This window comes from Cyprinus carpio, unplaced genomic scaffold, assembly GCF_018340385.1.
Source record: "Cyprinus carpio isolate SPL01 unplaced genomic scaffold, ASM1834038v1 S000006728, whole genome shotgun sequence".
NCBI classification, from domain to species: domain Eukaryota; kingdom Metazoa; phylum Chordata; class Actinopteri; order Cypriniformes; family Cyprinidae; genus Cyprinus; species Cyprinus carpio.
Genome location: NW_024879331.1, coordinates 702773 through 718790, shown reverse-complemented (window position 1 = coordinate 718790; position 16018 = coordinate 702773). Strand labels below are relative to the sequence as shown.

Sequence of the window (16018 nt, the reverse complement as noted above, 5' to 3'; positions counted from 1 at the left end):
TGATTGGGCTGACATTATGATAAAACAACCCAGTTGCACACCGTTTCCAGGAAACATTTCCGTTTCCAGTTTGAGTTTGAACTTGCCCTGCCCCAGATGTAAACGACACTCTCCCACATTACTGTGTTGCGGCGTCCATTAATTGTTTAGTAAACTACTTCCCTCTAGTGTAAGAAAACCTTAACTACAATGTTCCATTCCAGTCATCACTCCATAAGATAAATGGAGTAAAATACCAATAATATTCAATAAATAACTGGATTTGGAACAATATAGTCTGTACAAACTTCTCCCATGAGTCGTCGTCTGTCTGGTTTCATTATCTTTATGATGAGTGCCGAATCCCGCATTTAGCATAAGGTGGCCTTCAGAAAATTAAGTTTGTTGTTAGCTTTTTTGCCGAGAATTAACGTTTGTATAGCCTGTTTCGGCACATGAAGCGAGCAGCTTATTAAAAAAAAAAAAAAAAAAATGTAATTGAAATCAGACATCCGAAAGCATAAAAATAACCAGTGAATTAATGTTTTGAATTAAATGTATATTTTATTATTGTTCGGTAGTGTACATTTCACTGTTTGGTAGCTGCATACCACTTGACAACTACTGACTTAAATTTGACCGTTGAGTAACATATGTAGTTTTTTTTTTTTTTTTTTTTTTTTTTTTTCACAATTCTGCAAACATAACCTTCTGATTGGCTACATACTGAAATGGCCTTTGGCAAGGTTATTTTATGTTACTGTCTGAATTGACCAATACGCAAAGTTAAAGCATGACAGAAAGAAAACAAACAAATAAACAACAAAGGTAACTAATAACATTAATTTCACAGCTCACTGATGAACAAAATATAGTACAGAAGGGATGTAGAAGAAAAAGAGTATAACCAGCTTGGTTACTCCAAATCCATTTGAGTGGTTACAGAGGAGAAAAATCTAGAGGGGTAAACTGGTAAAGGCAGTAGGTTCAAAGCGTGAACAGACCATGAGCTGTTACATTGCTATTTGAGCAAGACACTTATAGCCTCATACATATGTCATTGCAGGATTCTTTCATCTCCTGTTGGATTCAGTCTTTGTGAAGATGGACAGCATGAATTTTGCAGACTCTTTAGGATTGAAAGTAGAGGGTACAATGAGATACTCTCCTGGTTCAAGCTTGAAGAATTTCATCACATGTCTTTTATCGACAAAGTTTTCACTCTCTTCCACGGTACGTCTGCGGTAGAAGAACTTGGCAGGAAACTTCTCATCCTTCATCTAAAGAAGAATGAAATATTATCAGTTTATTTTACAAATATCAAGCAATTTATGTACTAACAAAGCAAAACAAATGTGATTATGGAGTTTAATATTATTGAGTTAGAATTGTATTTTACTTGCCTCTGGTGGTATCTGTTAAAGTAGAAAACATGGAACACATACCATTAATAAGTGGAAACCAACATGAGTGCATTCAGTGAGATTTTCTGTGAGTCCAGTAGAGTTATTGTTAATACTGACCAGATAAACACTGAAGCCAATGAAGTAATTAGAAACAAGACTTCTGTGTCTGTTCTCATGGATCTGCATGAGGGACACCAGTATGTTTTCACGACACTGGCCACTAGCACATTCCTCATCAAGCGCCTCAATCCTCACCCGAAACTGAGGGTTTGTCCAGAAAGAGTCTACAAGACATCCATTGAATCAGACCTTTGTGGTACATACAGGATGCACACACACACACAAACACAGACCATATGGCCAAAAGTATTCATGTAGACACCCATGTTTGCTTGTTCAACATTTAAATCAAACACCATTGATCATTAATTGCATGTTGCATATGCATGCTGTATCTAATATTTTTATCAATAAAGTATTTGTGCTATATGCAATTGTATAAAATTAACACTTGCCTCTCTCTCTCTTTATACATATATGAGCTACCTTTATTATTGATGCATCCACCAGCTGTAGTCCCAGATTCCCAGCTGCCATTGTAGCATGTTGTTGCCCAGCTGCATTTAGAAGAGCTGTCCAAAAAATCAGGACTGAGGCAGCAAATATCAATCTCTTCAAAGTTTTTGCTGAAGTCCTCCATTGACATCCTGCAGTAAAATATGTGTTATTTTATTAATGTTTCATGCAGCAAGAGGTCACATCTGAGACTGCAGTTAATGCCATACCAGAACTCTCCATCATTGGCCAAAGAACGACAAGTGGTTCGCTCCTTCTCACTCACTTTGTTCCACAGTGATGACCTGAAAGTTGTGCAAAGCATGTTAAAATTTGTACATGGGGTTGTGCTAAATAAACAAAAAGGAAGTTATAAGTAATAATGAGTAAATAATAGCAAATAAAGATAATTTATTTATTTTATGGTAGTATTTTTCTAAAATGCTATAGCTGTCTTTTCAATTGCACAGAAATAAACAGCATACTATATATATATATATATATATATATAATATATATTAGTATATATATATAATATATGCACCGTTTGCACAATTGATCTGCACCGTTTGCACAGACATGATACGTCATCAGCGCATTTCATTATGCTATATCAGACAGATCGAGGATGGAAGGCATTATAACTGTAATATTTTGCACTTTGTACTGTACTGTTTTCTCACCAGTGAATGAGACATGAGGTAATCTGACTGCATTGCATTCAACTCTCCACCAAAGTCATCTCTCATTGTGTCACCGGTTAGCCAGTTGTGCACATTCATGTGTTTTGGAGGAGGCGTGGTTTTGGAGAGTGATTTGCAGGGGGCGTAGGATCTTATGCGTTTGCCATTGCTAGCCTGTTTGGAGATTCATTTAACCATCTTATCTTATCTTACATTATCATACAGAATTTTGTCATTTTAACAGGCTGGAATATTTTAAAGAGACCACAGCGCAAAACCTCGTCAAAACGTTTTGCTAATTGATGTTTGTGCTTTCGTGCTTTTTTACCCACCAAAAAAAAATATGTCACTACTGAACCGGCTTTTGTTTGATAAAGGGAAAGCCTATTACAAAAGAATGACTCAAGGCAACCTGCCACAAAAGATGACAAAAAGATCATTCATTGATAACAATTTAATTAATGATTGTTGGCAAATTCCACCGATATGAATGATAGTGACTGTTGGTGATGTAACTTGGTGATGCTGGTTTTTCTTGGTTGGTTGGTTGTAACAACAAATTTCAGGTCTTACTTGAAAATAAATAAATAAATAAAAAGGAACACCTAGAATATTTTGTAATAAATTTTGAATGGTAACATGCCAAAACTGCCAGCATCCACACAAAACTCTAGTGGAATTATTTAAAATTTTATAAAATTGTAATATTGTGAAGAAAGAGCCATAGAAAAAGAAATGAATATGAAATTCAGATTTGTATACTTCTTATTTTATCCTATATAATACATATATGACAGGGACATAAAGATATACTGTAGGCCTATAGCAGTTACAATCCACCATAGTAAGCTACATTTAGTTTTAAAGATCTAATGTTTGTAGCCTAACCTGCTAACTTTAAGTTGTTTAAGCATACTAAAAACCTAATACAAGACCCAAACTTCTGATTCATATAATCATTAATTATCCAGTGTTACAAACAAACAGTGTTACTTGATCAATGTTGGGATTAGTGAGTCTATATAGTTTCATGTGAGTCTTACTTGTCACTCCAGGCACCGTTCCACTCGCCCATTCCCCACGGATTCAACACTCTCACCAGCTTTACTGGTTTTTCCTCGGAATGTTACCTGTTACACCGTGACATGACACTTTTAATTCAAAATGCTTATGATAAAACTCTTTAAACCCTTATCATGGGCAGCTATTATTCTGTGGGATGTCACCTAAACTCAGAATATGCCATATAGGTTTTTCACCAGGATCATTATGAAATAACATTTTACCTGAGGGCTGAACTGCCTGCACACAATGCTTTGAGTTAAATTAAGAACAACAAATTATTTCTAAGAACCTACTCTTGCAAAATCACAGACCTGACATAAGAGATACACCTGAACGAGTACAAATCGTACAAAGAACATACCAAAGGGTGGAGCTCATCTGTAACTTAAAGGGATACTCCACCCCAAATTGAAAATTTTGTCATTAATCACTTACCCCCATGTCATTCCAAACCCTTAAAAAGCTCAGTTCGTCTTCGGAACACAATTTAAGATATTTTGGAAGAAAACAGGGAGGCCTGTGACTGTCCCCATAGACTGCCAAGTAAATAACAGTGTCAAGGTCCATAAAATGTATGAAAGTCGTCGTCAGAATACTCCATCTGCCATCAGACGTGCAATCTGGGTTATTTGAAGTGACGGGAACACTTTTTGTAAGCAAAGAAAACAAAAATAACAACTTTATTCAACAATTCCTTTGTCAACAGTCTCCTCTGTGTCTCTCCATATCACCGTATGCGCCACAAGGATGCGCTGTTTTCTTTAAAATCAAAGCAAAATACACGTACAAACAGTGCATGCTTGTGGCGCGGATGATACAGAAGAGCATACGCAGCATATGGTGATATGGAGAGACACAGAGGAGACTGTTGAGAAAGGAATTGTTGAATGAAGTCATTATTTTTGTTTTCTTCGTTTACAAAAAGTGTTCCTGTCACTTCATATAACCCAGATTGCATGTCTGGTGGCAGATGGAGTATTCTGACTATGACTTTCATTCCTTTTATGGACCTTGTATTTTACTTGGCAGTCTATGGGACAGTTGATCTAACTTGCTATTAAAAACCTGGGTTATATTGAAAGCTATGAAATCTGATGGTACTTACCTTAAAAACCCCTGTCACAGTATATGCATGGCCCTGAACAATACCATTGGGTAATACATTCTCAGATTTTTCCTGATATGGTATGAAAAGAAAAAAAAAAAACGTAATATATCAGTAATGCTGCCAAAGTAAAATATGTAGCAGGAAATAAAAAATAGCATTGTTTTATGTATTATTAATGCTCTACATTGTGCCCTACATCATACATTGTAAAAATATTCACTGTATTCATTTAGATTTAGTTAATGCAATTGCAAAACCTAACAAAATGCTTCAATTACAATGCTTTAGATGTTCAAGATGATAATATCTGTTACAGTAATGAAAGATCAAGCCTGAGGTCACTGCTTACCCCCTGATGGGTGTCGCAGGCCATCAGAGCCTTTTTTTTGACTGCACGGTCCATCAGGCTCCACAAATCAATAGCAGTTTTTTCTAGTTCAAAGCACACATGGACGCCACCGGTGAAGTCTACCAGAGCCTCAGACACAAAACCAGTATGCATGTCAGCATATGAGCCACACACCCTGTAAAAGTACATATCAAGTATATACGACAGTGGACCAAACATGCTGTTGGAATACTCAAATTTTTGATGATTATAAAATGACTGTTATATTTGTGACAATGTAAAATTATAAATATTTCCATCTTAAAGGCAACTTTAAAATGAAGTTACATAAATTTTTTTTACTAAAGACCATAATGGTGAAATCATTTCATGTTCAATAAATAAACATAATTTCAACGCTATAAGAAAAAATATTTTACCACAACATACTGGCACCTACTTGGCATAAGCTTTCTCCAGTAAGGCAGGCCAAAACTCATTAGATGTTTTTGAAAGAACAAAAACGAGTTCGCCTTTGATTGTTGGAAGTCTGTCATCAATGACAACATCAATCCATTTCCCAAACCGCCAGAACTATACAAATTAACCACAACATTAGGCTTAAGGACTGATGTACTTTAAAACAGTATTCAGTTATACTAAAAAAAAAGACCAAAGAACTCACTCTGAAGTGAAATATCCCTGCATAATCTTTGCCAAATGACTGGTCAGCTGGCATGACCTGGTCCATGATGTCCTTCTGAAATGTTAAAGCCCCAACTGAAGCAAGAAACCAGCAGTTTCCTGAGATAAAGGCACAAACATTAAAGAAACAAATAATTCAATGAGTTGACCAAAGGCTAGTGTACAGTACATGTATATACAGTGACATCATTTACGGGGTAGATAACATGTCTACTGGAGTATGTATAGAAATACATAAATAAACATACCTAAATAAGATCCTTGGGAATAGTCAAACCTGGACACGCCCTGGACAATAAGCTGAGGGTCTGCTACTAATTTCTAAACGGTGAGAATACAATTAAATTTGGCCCAGGGTTTTTGGGAATACTAGAAAAGGGCATTTAGATTCATATAATGCACTTTGGGTCTGCTTTCAAGACACTAGAGATATCTTGCCACTATTGTAAATCAGACGTGCTGGGAAATGTGACAGGTGTACCTGTTCTGACAACCCTTCAGAGACATTTTGCAATACTTTGACAATGATTCTTTTAAACAAGTTACTGAAGGTCTGAAGATGAAAAGTCAGTACAGGTAACTTACTGATGGCCTCAACCACTCGATTTGGCCCAGATCCAGTTCAAGTTTCTTATTTGGGTCAATGGAGCTGCTGTCTGGAGGGAACTTGTCATCAACAAAAATCTTTTTACTGGTGATACAGCTCTTCTGCAGCTCCTGGTAGTCCTGATCCAAGAATTTCAAAGGGTCGTCGAGAGTGCCTGTGTTGTTTTTTGTGGTGGATTCAATCCTGGGTTTCTTGTTTACAAGAGGTGGAGGCATTTTTTCAGTTGCAAAAGTCTGTTTCTTATGATAAGCTATAATGAAAAACAGATAAAGGTGTCACATCTGGCGAGATGTCACAGCTCTATGTTATGCTGTTTTGTTTTCAAAGACCTAAAAGATAAGGGACTTGTTTGACTTGTTGTGAGTTTAGTCTTGTTCCTTTGAAAGACATGTAAGGGATATTGTACATCCAGCCGGTTGTTCTCGCAGAATAAACCCTGACAGTGTGATCAGGACCCTGACGCAAAGCACTTATCCCGCTTATTTCACGGCTACTTGCCACATAAGTAAATAATTAGACGCGAAATATTGATTTGAGTTAAAATATTTGAATGGTTGTTTACAGGTCTTTTACAGGTTTTTATCCAGGGATAACATACCTTGGAATGTTGCGACTGACCAATCAGAATCAAGTATTCCACAGAGCCGTGGTAATAAGTAAGGGATAATGTACATTCTGCGATAACAACTGGCTGGACAACCTCCGCTTCGCATCGGTGTCCTGATAAAACATGTTGGGGGTTATTCTGTGATAACAACTGGCTGGGTGTACATTATTCTGCTTATTACATGGCTACTTGCCACATAAGTAAATAATTAGACACAAAATATTGATTTCAGTTGAAATATTTGAACGCAAAGTGAACACTTCCGTGAACACATGAGCAAGCGGCAAATTCAAACTAACTTGGACATTTAAGGGAAACGGTGCAGTCAAACCACTTATTACACAACATTTCACCACATAAATAATTAAGGCAATAAAAGATTTAAGATTAAAATGTTTTAAAACCTTACTAGTTTGTTAGTTATCTTATAATCCATTTCAGCGTACTAAACAATCGTAGTAAAATGACAGCAGCTGCATTTGTATGAAACAAGAGCAATACCAGAAATACATAATTAAACAATTGTACACCATTTTGAATCAAGTTTTAATATTTTATTAGCTAAACTACTGCAAAGCTTCCACCAAGAAAAACTGTTCCTTGCAAGAGTACAGAGCTGACTTCAGTTACCCGGATGAGCCTGTGTTATCAGCTTGTTATGTCTTGATAATTATTCAGAGACATGCAATATAATCAGTGGATGCATTCGATTTTGAAGAAAGATATAAATAAATATACTTTACCTTCAAGGGTAACAACCTAAACGAGCAGTCTTCTCCCACTTGTTTTTGACTTGTTATCTTTGTTCTGACCTAGGCTCTGGAATTCTGTGCTCAGATTTAATGATCTTAAATAGCATAGCATAGTACGTCACTGCACAAGTAGCCTATACCATTGAGCAAACTGAAAGAGATTCCAAATTCCTCCCACCACTATTATATAATTAAATTACATATCAGTAAATTCCACCATATATAGACTATAACTATATAACTCAATATAGAAACAAAAATCAATATAGGCAAATCTCAAAGGTTTTAGAATTAACTTAGAATGAAAAGCCAATGTTTACACAAATATGTTTACTTGTTGAACATTAATGGTTCTCAACATTAGTAAGGTCCTCAATGTATTAAGATTTCACTCACTCTCAGTGAAGGTATTACGTACCTTTATTACTGGGATGGCCACCAGCTGTAGTCCCAGCATCCCAGCTGCCGTAATAGCATGTGGAAGTCCATCTGCATTTAGAGGAACTGTCCAGAAAATCAGGACTGAGGAAACAAATATCAATGCCCCTAAAGTTTTCAGTGAAGTCCACTATTGACATCCTACAGTAAAATATGTGTTACTGAAATATTTTGATTTATGTTTAATGCAGCAAAAGATCAGTCTGAAACTACATTTAATGCCTACCAGATCTCACCGCCAATGGCCAAAGAGCGACATTTGGATTGGTCACTTTTACTCACATTGTTCCATAACGATGACCTGAAAATTATGCATAAGCATATATTACAATAATACATTGGGTTTTCTTATAGCATAGTCATATTGGCTGTGCAGATAACTCAATCCAGTGGTGTGACTGAGAGTATATTCTCTACCAGGGATATATGACTGGAAATAAAATGATACCTTTGAAACTGAATATATTTGTGTATTAATTTAAGGAAGTATTTCTCTAAATGTGTATAAGTGACATTTCAATAGCATGGAAATAAACAGGATGCCAAAAAGGATGAAAATAAATAGCAAAAGTTAACAATTGTACAGCAAGGATTGATGGACTGAGAGTTTGCTTAGATGAGTGTGTCAGCTTAAAGTCAACTTTAATAATAACCAACTATTTACATTTTTATATTATAATAAAGACTGTTTTCATTTTAGCAGACTGAACTGTTTTACAGTGACCATGCCACACAACATCACATAAATATATATGTTTTCTTTTTAAAAATATGATGTTTGTGCTTTTGTCTTTTTTTCCCCCACCCACAAAAACTATGATGTAATTTTCCTAGAAGGTGATGACACTAAAGAACTGGCTTTCGTTCATTTATAAAGGGACAGCCTATTACAAAAGACTGACAAAGGCACCCTGTAAACAAAAGAAAACAAAAGCTGTCTTTTGTTGACAGGCGAATGCTGGTGGTATGAATGACAGTGACTGTTGGTGATATGACTCATGCAAACAAACCAACAAACCCTGTTAGTGTGAACGCCTTTTAACAGGACTCCAGCTCCATATTGAAAACATATAAGAAAAAAACAATTCTAAACTGATTACCAAATATTCATTATAATAATTTTCATTAACAAAATAAAACATAACAGAATATTTTAAAATAAATTTTAGAGTGGACGTGACGTCAAAAATTGGACCCACTGTTCACTTATTTGTGATAAAAAGAAATTAATAATTTCCTGATTGAACAATTGTGAGATTAAAGGGGTCATATGATGCAATTTCAAGTTTTCCTTTCTCTTTGTGGGTGTTACAAGATCTTGGTGCATAAAGAAGATCTGGTAAAGTTGCAAATACTAAAGTCTTAAACCCAAAGAGATATTCTTTATAAAAGATAAGACTCATCCATGCATGTCTATGTCACTGTGTGGGAAGATTTGCATAACGCCGCCCAAATGTTCATACAAAGAAAGAAGGCATAACTTTGATTCTCGTTGTAGTATTGTTGCTGCCGCCATGTGGTGGAGACTCTGTGTGTTTCTTTGTGAAAGCGAAACTACTTTGTTTGGTCTTTCAAAAGAGGACACAACTAGAAATCAGTGGTTAAGTTATATTCACAACACTGTTCCAGAACAGTTCAACCCAAATATTCAGATGTGTGCAGCACATTTTACAGAGGACTGTTTCCTGAAACTGGGCGAGTAGCCTACAATGATGTCTGTGCACAAACGCTGTTTCTATAAAGTGGGGCATTTCCAACTTTGCGAGGACAGTCTGGCGCTTCTGTCTCACAGCCTGTAAGTACGTTTTCATATGTAAAGGATTTGCCAATGATGATTCAAACGTGAGTTTTGAACAGTGTAGAGTAGAGCTTGTTGTTTGTCGTTTCTCCAATCATAAATGAAGATATGGTTTTATGTTTTTGTGGCGTGATACGCAACGAAACGCGTAAAAAGACAGCATAAGTCAGTATAATCAGTAATTATGTCCCCACTGGATGCAACAAATGCCTCGTTTGTAATGGGTTTTATTGGTTTTGTCTCATGGCATCGGGACACAGCATCACAGTATGGTAAGAGGCGTAACATTTCCATCACATGCTTGAGGTATTCGGCCAATCACAACGCAGCTGGCCAATCATAGCACACCTCGCTTTTCAGAACAATGAGCTTTATAAAAATCAACGTGTTTCAAAAAGGCGGGGCATAGAGCAACAATAATGTACATTATATGGAAAATAATGTGTTTTTTGAATCTTAAACTGCATAAACACATTGCATTACACCAAATACACAAAATACTGTTATTTTTAGCAACGTCATATGACCCCTTAAAAGGCGAGGTCTAATGCTATTTCATGCATGCATGTAGTTATTTACACTGTTAAAGAGTTGGATTCTCATGCTAAACATGACCAAAAAAAAAAAATGAGTTGTTTGATGGAGTATTACTTTGCCAAATATATTCCTTCAGGGTTTGTTTAAGTTTCAAAAAGGTTTTTTTTTTTTTTTTTTTTGAGTATGTCCCTGTATGATAGTGGTGGAAATTTTGATTATTTCAAGAGATTCGTTCATTTTCAATTCGTTCACCGAAATGATTCGTTCAGATTCGTTCACTGATTCGTTCAGTAACCATTTCTTCATATTACACAAATACACCAGCAGGTGGCAAAAAAGAGTGTCTTATGTGTTATGTCTTAAGTCGAAGAACGTATTCACTTGTTACAAAAACCGATTTGGCTTTATTAAAATGTGTGTATAATCGCATTAAATAAAGTCTAAATAAGTTGTTCAGATGAACAAAGCATGAGGTTTTCTTGCATAATTGTTTGGTCAGACAGTTCATATATAATATATTCACATTCATAAATCGGGGATTAAACTTGGAATTATGTTCTGTATGCTAAATATGAAAACAAGCGTATGTGCACAGTACCTATAACTGTGCTTTGCATCTGCTGATTGCTGATCGAGATTGACATGCTAAATGGCCGACTGACCCGGTATACTCTCATTCATTTCATTCACGAACGAGATAGGCTATGATATGTGTATATATATATATATATATATATATATAATATATGACCATATGTTCACGGAGAGTGTACCAGTTTTAGTTCACGAATGACATCCATTTCGTCATTTCGTTCGAAAGAGAAGATCTCTCAATCTCGTTCAGACTCAAAACGAAACTCGTTCAGTGAAAGGCGTATTCGTTCACTTAATTCAACAAATCACATGCTCCGTCACATCTCATACTCGAAGGCTACTGGCTCGAGGTTGAGTAATTCTTTGACAGGATGAAACAGTTCACAGAGCTACCCAGTTCTCCGAGCTGGCATGCACTGCTAATAGCGCAGTGCTGCTGTGGAGGGAGCAATTTCAGTGAAGAGAAATATCGTCAATGGATTACGTGAACGAGAACGATTTGTTCACGAACAAAATATCACTATTCTTGGAGCACCACGTACTAACTAGTCTCAGCCTCAGACGTCACGCCCATGGACCGTTGGCTAAACGTCTGATGCATATGGAACACAAAAGTGGAAACACTTCAGGAGTGTCAAAGTCGTCATCGGATTGGTTGAATTCTACAGGATTTCCGTGAGACGTGTGTGTTGCCTTCTTTAACGTTCCACCTGGAAACAAAGATACCGTGGCGCCAAGTCTCCTCAAAACAGAAGAAAGCCACAGTGATGACGAGCAACTAAACACTGGATTTTCAAAAGTATGTGAAATATTTAAAGTTCGCAGAATTTTACACACCGGTCTGTTATTATGGTGATATTTACACCCACATAAACGTGCCGCTGAACGAAACGAACTGTGATTGGTTGTTTGACATGTCAGTCTAATGGCCTCATGGGCGGGCCTTGGCTGAAGAAAGCTGCCATGGATACCAGACCTTCAGTTTGCAGGTCTGGCCACGCGCGAGACTACGTACTAACACGAGACTGAACACTGTAAAATTGTTCTATTTCGAGGTATTTTGACAAGACAATAGCAGCGTCCCATACTACACAGCCCACGTCCCCTTTGCTGCACTGATATTCTTAAAACAGACCCGTAATTTTTTCCTATTTCTCTAACAAAATAATCTTCTGAATCCTCGTCAGACCATGTTCTTTCTTTAGATCGCTGAAAACTGTCACGCATGTCGTCTGATTCGCGAATCTTCTATTAGGCTATTTTTATTTGTGTTTTTTTTTTCTTCTTTCACACTTTTAGAACGGACTCAAATTGTTTGGCAATGCTCATTTATGATGTCCTGACATTTTATCCCACCCGTCAGATTTTCCTACCAGGGTTTACTGCACATGCGCACATCAATATTGTGTCCTTTTTTCTCATGCTAAACAACAATATTTAATGTATCTGCATTACTGTAAGGGTAGGTTTAGGGTTGTGGTAGGTGTAGATGTTAATAAACCTATAAATAAATTTTAATCGGCAGCATTTTTTCGTTGTCGAATTGTACTACCCACTGTTTTAATGGAAGGTAGCAAAATCTGACAGGGTAGGACAAATCGACAGAACGGTATGAGGTTTTTATGTAATGTTGGGTATTTTAGTAAATATTTTAGGTGTATCAGCATTCAAGGGGGTTTCATCCAACTCTATCTCACAACCAATTCGTACGTATTTTACGAGGTGGCTAATTCATATAAATTTGTATGACCTCACTCGTACTATTTTATACGATTTGTCTAAACCCCAGTGTTGGTTAGGTTTAGGGGTGGGGTTAGGTGTAGGTCATTCGTAAAATGCATACAATTTGGCAAAAATCGTATAAATTTGAACGAGTGTGATCGTACGAATTCATACGAATTAGCCACCTCTTAAAATATGTATGAATTGCCGTGAGATCGGGCTGTTTCATCTTATAAGTTTGCTCCATCACAGAGTAATTAATAGGCAGTGCCTGCGCCAATAAAAAAAAAAAAAATTCCACTGACATGCCTCACGACAAAATCTCTCTATGTATGAACCCTGTATTCTAATAGTTGTAGTAATATCGGTCCGACAAATACGTGAATGGGCCACAAATTTTTTTTTTTTTTCTTTTTATTAATTTATTTATTTTTGCTGGATCTGTTAATAGAGTTTGGAATCTTTCGAAATTTTCTTGTTCCGGTTCTGCCTAACGTTGCCGGTTCCGATTCTGATTCCGGTTCCATTAAAAAAATTGAACAACTATTTAAAAAATAGTGGTAAGGAAAAATGCACAATACTCAACTACTCAATGCTCAATACTGTTTATTACTTACTGTTAACTTAATTTAAAGGTTGCCAATGTCAAAATTCAACATATAGGTGCATCTCAGTAAATTAGAATGTTGTGGAAAAGTTCCTTTATTTCAGTAATTCAACTCAAATTGTGAAACTCGTGTATTAAATAAATTTAATGCACACAAACTGAGGTAGTTTTAAGTCTTTGGTTCTTTTAATTGTGATGATTTTGGCTCACATTTAACAAAAACCCACCAATTCACGATCTCAACAAATTAGAATACTTCATAAGACCAATAAAAAAAAACAAAAAAAAAAAAAAAAAAAAAAAAACATTTTTAGTGAATTGTTGGCCTTCTGGAAAGTATGTTCTTTTACTGTACATGTACTCAATACTTGGTAGGGGCTCCTTTTGCTTTAATTACTGCATCAATTCAGCGTGGCATGGAGGTGATCAGTTTGTGGCACTGCTGAGGTGGTATGAAAGCCCAGGTTTCTTTGACAGTGGCCTTCAGCTCATCTGCATTTTTGGTCTCTTGTTTCTCATTTTCCTCTTGACAATACCCCATAGATTCTCTATGGGGTTCAGGTCTGCTGAGTTTGCTGGCCAGTCAAGTACACCAGCACCATGGTCATTTTACTTTTGGTGCTTTTGGCAGTGTGGGCAGGTGCCAAATCCTGCTGGCAAATGAAATCAGCATCTTCAAAAAGCTGGTCAGCAGAATAAAGCATTAAGTGCTCCAAAAATTTTTGGTAAACGGGTGCAGTGACTTTGGTCTTCAAAAAACACAATGGACCAGCACCAGCAGATGACATTGCATCCCAAATCATCACAGGCTGTGGGAACTTAAGTAACTTGGGCTATGAGCTTCTCCACCCTTCCTCCAGACTCTAGGACCTTGGTTTCCAAATGAAATACAAAACTTGCTCTCATCTGAAAAGAGGACTTTGGACCACTAGGCAACGGTCCAGTTCTTCTTCTCCTTAGCCCAGGTAAGACGCCTCTGACGTTGTCTGTGGTTCAGGAGTGGCTTAACAAGAGGAATACGACAACTGTAGCCAAATTCCTTGACACGGTTGTTTGTGGTGGCTCTTGATGCCTTGAACCCAGCCTCAGTCCATTCCTTGTGAAGTTCACTCAAATTCTTGAATCGATTTTGCTTGACAATCCTCATAAGGCTGCGGTTCTCTCGGTTGGTTGTGCATATTTTTCTTCCACACCTTTTCCTTCCACTCAACTTTCTGTTAACATGCTTGGATACAGCACTCTGTGAACAGACAGCTTCTTTGGCAATGATTGTTTGTGGCTTACCCTCCTTGTGAAGGGTGTCAATGATTGTCTTCTGGACTACTGTCAGATCAGCAGTCTTCCCCATGATTGTGTACCCTAGTGAACCAAACTGAGAGACCATTTTGAAGGCTCAGAAAACCTTTGCAGGTGTTTTGAATTGATTAGTTGATTTGCATGACACCATATTCTAATTTGTTGAGATTGAATTGGTGAATTGGTGGGTTTTTGTGAGCCAAAATCATCACAATTAAAAGAACCAAAGACTTAAACTACTGCATTGAATTTATTTAATACACAAGTTTCACAATTTGAGTTGAATTAACTCAAATAAATTAACTTTTCCATGACATTCTAATTTATTGAGATGCACCTGTATATTACAGTATACATATTTTCAGGTTCCAATTCCGGTTCCATTTAAATGAATTATGTTTTTTACTATTTTACCTTCATTGAATGTAGTGTTGCTGGAAGGTAGTAAGTAATGTTGAGTATGCTAGTACATCAATCAGCATATGCTTCAAAGTTTATGTTTTTTACACTATCAATAACATTTTGCTTTTCAAGCAGGAATAACCTGGTTGGCTAAAAAGTCCCTTGAGGGCTAAGACACTTGTTCGTTTCCCTAAATTAATGAAATATAACTGTTATACTTATAACCATGTATACACACACTCCATGAAGCCCCTATTTTACAAATAATAATGCAGTCAGGAGATGGTGTGATACAATGAGTGGTTTCTACATTTTAAACATGTAAAATGCATGAAAATAAATATTTTCTATCACTTTGTTTATCACTCTTGAAATGACCTGTACAGTCGTGGGAAACGTGTTCGGCAGTTAAAGACACGAAGCGGTGGAAACAATGTGTTCAGTAATTAAAGAGGCAGGGCGGCGTTTCTGTTATTTGGTTTGTGACATCCTTCATGGGAAACGCCAAATCATCAGAACACCGGCGCAAGGCTGCTCACAGCGCTTGGTCACGTGTCACGCCAGAACCGTTTTCGGAACCGATACTTAGAAATTGCAGGTTCTGAATAAGAACCGGTTCTCGGTTCCCAACCCTAGTAATTAATAAAGTCTCTAGTAAACCCGTCAGACAGGTAATATTAAAGTTGTGACGACTTCCAGACACGCACTGGTAGTATTTTACTTGATATAATACAAATATCCAACATGAAAATTGCTGTACAAGCTAGCTAACGTTAGTTCGCCATGAAGCACTGATGTCAAAAAAACCATAAGTCAGTCGACTCTAATT

General features: G+C 36.7%; 1 protein-coding gene across 1 annotated transcript; it reads right to left on the bottom strand.

Moving 5' to 3' along the window:
• Nucleotides 1-523: 523 nt before the first annotated feature.
• LOC109055952 (calpain-1 catalytic subunit-like) lies at nt 524-7846 on the bottom strand. The gene is made up of 14 exons (XM_042755605.1): nt 7787-7846; nt 6415-6686; nt 6078-6150; nt 5810-5928; nt 5585-5718; nt 5146-5320; nt 4790-4865; nt 4546-4553; nt 3667-3740; nt 2171-2245; nt 1932-2092; nt 1503-1669; nt 1383-1394; nt 524-1259 (listed from the first exon to the last, which is right to left on the bottom strand). Exons 2-14 carry the CDS (start codon nt 6649-6651, stop codon nt 1053-1055), a joined length of 1518 nt encoding a protein of 505 aa, XP_042611539.1. The 5' UTR covers nt 6652-6686; nt 7787-7846; the 3' UTR covers nt 524-1052.
• Between the last annotated feature and the right edge of the window lie 8172 nt (nt 7847-16018).

Excerpts from the sequence above, each read along its gene's own strand:
- LOC109055952 (XM_042755605.1), bottom strand. The coding sequence starts at position 6,651 with ATGCCTCCACCTCTTGTAAACAAGAAACCCAGGATTGAATCCACCACA. Across the intron at positions 5,719-5,809 it reads CAGGGATATTTCACTTCAGA|TTCTGGCGGTTTGGGAAATG; the intron begins GTGAGTTCTTTG and ends TAATTTGTATAG. Across the intron at positions 4,866-5,145 it reads CCTGCGACACCCATCAGGGG|GAAAAATCTGAGAATGTATT; the intron begins GTAAGCAGTGAC and ends ATACCATATCAG.